We start from the raw sequence: 7,162 nt of genomic DNA, 5'->3' as shown, positions 1-7,162 counted from the left end.
GTGGAATGAACCTCTGAAACCAGGAACCCCAAATAAACTTCCTCTAAGTTCAGCAACCAAAAGTTCTGATTTTCATTTTGGGGGTCCAATGGGATCTAACCCAAGGCGATATGTGGGCTCAGTAATCTCCTATATGACTGAGCTACTACCCTCAGCACAGCTCCTAAGCTATAGGTATATCTAGATTTGCATCTGTGCATGTCCACATATGTATATAGTTTTGTGTGTACATGTGTGGTACAGGGAATTGAACCCAGGGTCTCACATGCTTGGCAAGCTCGCTACCACTGAACCACATCTTGAGCCTCAGACAAGGTCTTGCTCAGTTTCCCAGTCTGCCCTTGAACTTGAGGTTCTCATTTTTTAAAAAACTATTTTTTTTTTTTTTTTTGGTAATGGGGATTGAACTCAGGGTGCTTTAACACTTAGCATTTGAACTCAGGGTACTTTACCTCTTGAGCAATTCCAGCCCTTTTAATTTTATATTCTGATTGGATCTCTCACGAGGGCCTTGGGTCTTGTTAAGTTGCTGAGGCTAGACTTGAACTTGTAGTCCTACCGCCTCAGTGTCTCAAGTTGCTAGAATTACAAGCTTGTGCCACCAGGCTAGACATTGGCCCTGTGACATTTCTATTCTCTTTAAGGGGGTCCTAAGTGAGGTTTAGGTTTGGGATGTGGATCATTGGTAAGGCAATTGCCTGGCATGCATTCAGCCCTTGGTTCATTCCCCAGGATCTCAAAAGTGAGGATGAGTCACCTGTCCATAGGGGGACTGGTGAGCCTTCAGACTCCTTGATAACCTGTGAGATTAGAGTTGGGAGGACCAGAGGTGGAAACTGGATACTGGGGATTTGATCCCCACCACTGAAGTGCTATGGCTTACCAGGATTTGGACCTCGGCTGGTTGAGAAGGGTTTTTTCAGGCTTGGCCTGAAAGAGTGCCTCTGTTCCCTCCAGATTCAACAGGATGAGCTTCCAGACTGTACTCACACTCCAGGATCTGGTGATACAGAATGTACTATGCAAAAAGGACTTGCCCATTCCCAATCTGGAGTACCTGCCCAGGGTGCTCATCCTGCAGTTGTACAAGGAGGCTATAATGGGGGGTCACAAGGAGATGCTAAAGAAGATGGTGCTGTCCTGTCCCTTGGCTTGTCTGTATGTGGACTACCTGGTGAAGACAGGAGATCTGATGGCCTTAAGAACTCTACTGTATGGGCTAAGCTCACTGATTTTCAATAACGTTCACCCCAGGTGAGGGGAGCCCAGGAAGAGACATCTGGGGGAGGCAGGGCAGGGTGAAGGGTGGACCAGGTGGTGCCAGGGAGGAGGCTGCCCTGCCCCCTCCACAGGAAGGGTCCCTGGCTGGTTTCAAGGAGAAAGGACATGGAGAAAAATAGGAGAGCAGAGGAGCAACCACCCAGAACAAGGAGTTCACTGGGGTCTAATGCACAGATTGGAAGTTGGCGGGTCTTTGTCTATTTTTCCAGCATCCTTCCTGTTTTTTCCTTAGGAAATGGAAGCTGAAAGCAATCGATTTTCGATTGAATCAGGACTGCCCCAGTGAGTGGTCCAGAGCCCCACTGGGCACCTGCTCACAAGAGGCCACGTCTCCAAAGGAAAGAGAGAAATGCAGCCAAAGAGCAGCGAAGCCACACTTGAAGATCTTCATAGAATTCTGTCCGGACAAAGTCTTCTGAAGATTCCTTGGCATCCTCACTGAGTGGGTGTGGGAAGCAAGGAGGGTGGTCCGTATATACTGCAAGAAGCTCCAGGTTGATTGTTTCTACTCAGACTATCAAATCCGGAGGACTGTGTTCTTTTACTACCTGCGGGAACTGGAGGTGAATGCTGACCACTGGAGTTGGAAAATAATGGAACAATTTTGTTTTATCCTGATCAAGATGAGGAACCTTCGTGTCCTCCATCTCTCCAAAATGAGCCCTCAGGTCTTCAGCAGGCGCTCCATAAACAGGTGATATTCCCATAGATACAGCCTTCAACTGCGGAAGGTGAACAAACTCCGAGAGCTCTACGTGAACAATGTCTTCTTCCTCTACTGAGCGCTGCACAAAATCCTCCTATAAGCACGAGGGGTGCGCGTTGCTGCAAAAGCCATTTTTGCTTACTGAGCAGTTAAAGGGCTTGTGCTCCGGCCACTGGCCATGTCAGGGAAGGAGATGCTGGAGAATGACTGAGTGACCTCAGGTTCTGGTCCCCTGCTCAGTTCTGAAGGACGGTCTCATCACCACCCACACAGAAGCAGAGGGCTAAATTGGGGTGCATGGTCTGGGAAGTGCCACCATGCTGGGAAGCCAGCTAGGCGGGACAAGAGCTAGTGAGGGTGGATGAGGTTCCTTCCCTGGGAGGCCTGTCCAGTGAAGGAGATGGGAGATGGTGTAGAGGAGAGGACACTGGAAGAGGGAAACCCCCACACCTGCAACTTGCAACAGGGAAGCTCTGTGCTCTCCAGTGGGGAGCAGAGGAGCTGCCCCCAATGCCCCCCTGGGGAAGGCTGCTCTGAGCCTCAGGTGGTGATTCTGGAGTTGAGGGTGAGGAGCAGGGATGGAGGGTACAGGATGTGAGCCCCAAAGGTGGACAACTAAGGTGGTTTTCCTTCATCTTGCCTGGGTTTGTCCTTTGTACATGACTCCCCCTGGCCTCCTGTGGCCAGAGCTGTGGCCTTCTCCTTGGCAGTTAGGGGAGGAGCCTTAGAGATGATGGACCTATCTGGTCACTCACCTGGTGGTGAAAGGCTCACCCTGAAAAAGGTTGATGTGTATGAGCAGATTTTGCAACCTGCAGTGTCCTGGGGGTCCACCATCATCAGAATGTCAGGTCGACCTTGGGTTTGGGTTTAGACAGTTCTCACCTACCATTTCCCACTATATCCACTTGGTGCCTTCATTCTCCAGAAGTAACTCTTTGTTTTCTCTCCAGGAGTCAGATCCCCTTGAAAACACTTTCGCCGAGAGGTTGTCCGCTCAAGGAGAAGGATTTAAGGCATCTGTCCATGTGTCTGAGCACTGATCAACTGAAGTGTCTTGATCTCAGCTCTTTTTCCATGAAAGATATGAGTCCTGAGCCCGTCTGGGTCCAGCTGAAGAAGGTGGCACACACCCTTGAGACCCTGGTCTTAGAATTTTGTGAGATAACAGAGTCCCAGCTAAATGCCATCTCACCAGCCCTGGGTCACTGTTCCCAGCTCAAAACCTTCAGTTTCTGTGGGAACCAAATCCCCCTGATTGCTCTTAAGAACCTGCTGAGCCACACTGCTAGCCTGCCACTGGAACAAGCAAAGTACCCTGCCCCTGTGGAGAGCTTTGACGAAATCCTCGGGGATTTTTGGATTGAGATCAACCCCATGAAATTTGACCAGGTTCGGAAGGAGTTGATGCAGCTGGTAAAGGACATCAGTCCTGTCCATGACATCCAGATTTATTCTTACAATTGTGTTCTTCACCTCAAACATACAGATTTTATTGCCTGAAACCCAGTGGCATTGGGTAGGCAGGGGATTATTGACATGCACAACACATTAGCTTTCTTGGGCTGAGGGTGAGGCTCAGGTAGAGTGTGCCCTGCAGGCATGAGGCCATGAGTTTGATCTCCAGAACTTCAAGAAATGCTTCTTATAAATTTCTGATGGGGTTCATGTGTGCATATGGCCTCAAGTTTGAGTCCAGTCTTGACAACTCAGGATGATCATCTCAAAATAAGGGCTGGGGATGTAGCTCTGGTCAAATGCCCTGGCTTCAATCCCCAGTACCCCTGAAAAATGGGTTAGGGTTGGCAATCAGGAAGATAGGTATAAGGGCCTTCATTTTACTATGTTACTTGGTTTTTGGCTCTATTATTCCATAATAAAAATGTACTAAATTTTCACTGCTATGATGATTTTGTGTGTGTGTGTGTGGGGGGGTGTATTGAACCAAAGGGTGCTCAACAATTAGGCCACATCCCCAACCCTTTTTAAGACAGGTTCCAAGTGGGATAGGACATAGTTAAGTTGCTGAGGCTGGCCTTGAACTTGATCCTCCTGCCTGAGTCTCCGAAGCCACTGGGACCAAAGGTGTGTGCTACCACACCAGGCTGCTAATTTGAAATCCTTTGGAAGCATGGCACATAACTGCCATACCTGCCTTGCTGGATTTGAAGCCCTGCTTTTTTTCTGTGCCTCTGCTCAGGGCAAAGAAGCAAGTCTGAGCTACCAAGACAGACCAGCAGTCCTGTAAGCCTGGTGCTACTTGCAGATTTGTTCAGGGAAGTGAAGGGGGACGTTAACTCGGAAAGATCAGACAACTCTAGTCAAGATCAGAGGACAGAAACCGCAGGTACTTTAGAATTTTAGCCTGCACTGTGTGACCAGGCTATTTAAAAGGACTTCCAGTTGCCTAATTCAGATACCACTGGAGGTTCAAGGCTACTTTATGGCATAACTGAGGAACAGGATTCAAGACTAGGATTGTTTTCTGTTTGGTGGGAGCTCAAAATAGATTTTTATATTTGGTCATTTGCTGACAATCTGGACCCCCTTCCTGTGGATTTAACCAAACCATTTCTCGATTGTTGTTTTTGTGATCAAATAAGTCTCTCCTTGCTCCAAGCATCTACAGCTTCCAGAACAAGTGGACAAGTGTTCTGAAGGGGCTCAGATCTGTAGAATTGTGGCCAGGCTGCCATTTGGGAGGAGTGTGGAGAAAGATCAAAGTGCTGTCACCTTCTGCAGCTGCAGCATGTTGCCAAGGTCACTCTCCTTCAAGCAGACTGGCTCTCTCTCCCTCTTGTGAAAATCTGCTACTTGCCAGGCAGGAGCAGCTGCTGAAGCAGGGGTTCAGCCGCTGTGGTGACTGTGGCTCTGGCTGTGGAAGGGGCAGGCAGGGGGCTCTCTGCTGTCCCCATATGCCCCCTACTTCCCAATATTAGACTGGCTCCTCCTCCAGGTCTCAGTTGGCATCACCTCAGAGGCCCTCCTTGAACACCCCATCATGCACACCACGGTTGTTCCATAGAGGGAATGGATCACAGTTGGCCACATTGCACATTCTTGCTTCTTATATGTGGCCAGCCCCAGAGACAGGGACTCTCCTGCCATCTTCATCCATGTGGACCCTACCTGAACCCCTGCTTAGCCACATAGGTGCTTAATACATAGTGTTATGACTGAGCTACATCCCAGTCCTTATTTTTTATTTTGACACAGGGTCTCAAGTTGCTAAGGCTGGCCTGCAACCTGTGATCCTCCTGCCTCAGCCTTCTGAGTTGCTGGGATTACAGCTATGTGCCACAGTGCCCTCTGGTCTTCTCTGTATGTGGCCTGTTGCCCACCAGGGCCTTCCCCTGATGGGTGTACTTCTCAGCCTGGTGGTCTCAGGAGGGCTGAGCTTCCTACATGACAGTGGCTCCCAAGGGGCAGAAAGCACAGCCTGCCAGGTGTGTTAGACTCCTCTCCAGGGCCCAGTTCAGTAGCACTCAGGCATATTTATATTCTCTTCCTCAGAGCAGGGCTGGGGATGTAGCTCATTGGCAAATGCCCCAGTCTCACTCCCTTATACCAGGCTCAATTCCTTATAAATAAATAATAATAATAAGGAGTGCTGGGTGTGGTTGCACATGCCTGTAATCCCAGTGACTGTTGAGGCAGAGACAGGAGGATCTCAAGGTCAAGGCCAGCCCCAGCTATTAGCAAGGCCTTAAGCAATAGGGAGACCCTATCTCATTAACAAATTAAAAGGCCAGGCCATGTGGCTTAGTGGTAGAGAACCCTGGGTTCAATCCCCATTACAAAAAAATAAAAAATAAAAAATAAAAGCCAATGTTCTGTGGATGCCAGAGAACCACTGTGAAGCCCCCCCCCCCCCCCCCCCCGTTCCATCCAGAGCTCTTGTACTGGCTGTTTCTCACTGGGCACATGACTTCCCTTGTGAGCCCCAGTGTCCATGAGGGAAAAGCAGCTAGTAGGACCACTCTGGTGTGGATATTTGAAAATTATGGAAAGTACTTGGCCTGTGCTAGGAGCTCACAGGTCACCAGGTCATCATCAGCCTGACTCTCTTCATTCTCCATCCTCTCAAGGTTGGAAAGACCCCAGGGCACATCTGTAGTCACTTTCCTTGAAGGAGCCCAGGGTTCAAAGCCATCATGACCTAGAAGAAGAGCAGGCTGCAAAGGGAATTGGGGCCTCCTCTACCCCACCTTGAAATCCACTTATCTATCTCAAGAAAGAACACTGGAGGTTGCTGCCTCTGGACAGATGTCCCTTACAAGATAGTGTCTGTCCCCGGGGCTCATTCAGATTCTAAAGAGGTAGCCCAGTGGTCAGACCTGCTGGGTTCCATCCCCAGTGCATGTGTATACACACACACACACACACACACACACACACACACACACACAAATGTGCGCGCGCGCATGCAGTTCCGGAACTATTCATTACCCAAATAATCACTTATAAGCCCTTGAAATTGCCTACACTCTACATTATCTTCCTGCTGTATAGACAAAAAAAAAAAAATGACATATAAGTTTGGCTAGGCATGATGGCACATGCCTGTAATTCCAGTTGCCCTGGAGGTAGAGACAGGAGGATTTGGAGTTCAAAGCCAGCCTCAGCAACAGCAAGGTGTTAAGTGTCATCTGTGGCCCTCAACAGCTAAGCACCTCAGTGAGACCCTGTCTCCAAATAAAATACAAAAGAGGGCTGGGGATGTGGCTCAGTGGTGAAGTGGCCCTGAGTTCAATTCCTGATACCCCTCCCCCCCCAAAAAAAAATAAATAAAATAAAAGATAAGATTGTGGATAAGTTTAAGCATGTGGGAATACCTGAAATCCTAGAGACTTGGGAAGCTGAGGTAGGAGTATTTGAAGTAGAGGTCAGCCTCAGCATTTTAGTGATACCCTGTCTCAAAATAAAAACAAAACAAAACAAAACAAAAAAACAGCCAGGTATGATTTAGGAGTGAAGCAACCTGGGTTCAATTCCCAGTGCAAAAAAAAAAAAAAATCAAGAAACCCAGAGACAGCTAGGTTCCAGGCAGAAGTACCCAGAGGAGGCCCAGCTGGGGAGCCAGGAGAAATAGATCCCAAAGGCACAGCACAGCCAACACCCCTTCTCCCAGTGGCAGCAGGGCTTCCCTGGGAGGTACAGGGATGTGGCCCATTA

The 7,162-nt window shown here is 48.9% G+C and overlaps 1 protein-coding gene across 1 annotated transcript; it reads left to right on the top strand.

Annotated features, from left to right (window-relative positions):
* The first annotated feature begins 967 nt into the window (after positions 1–967).
* On the top strand, positions 968–3,490 carry LOC113178238 (PRAME family member 12-like). Its single transcript, XM_077801542.1, has 4 exons — positions 968–1,254; positions 1,514–1,563; positions 1,795–1,975; positions 2,941–3,490. The coding sequence occupies exons 1-4, from the start codon at positions 968–970 to the stop codon at positions 3,488–3,490; spliced, it is 1,068 nt and encodes a 355-aa protein (XP_077657668.1).
* The last annotated feature ends 3,672 nt before the right edge of the window (positions 3,491–7,162 follow it).

The sequence above is a fragment of the Urocitellus parryii genome, chromosome 8 (genome assembly GCF_045843805.1).
Source record: "Urocitellus parryii isolate mUroPar1 chromosome 8, mUroPar1.hap1, whole genome shotgun sequence".
Lineage (NCBI taxonomy): Eukaryota > Metazoa > Chordata > Mammalia > Rodentia > Sciuridae > Urocitellus > Urocitellus parryii.
The sequence above is the reverse complement of the archived record's forward strand: the minus strand, read 5'-3'. Positions and strand labels throughout refer to the sequence as shown.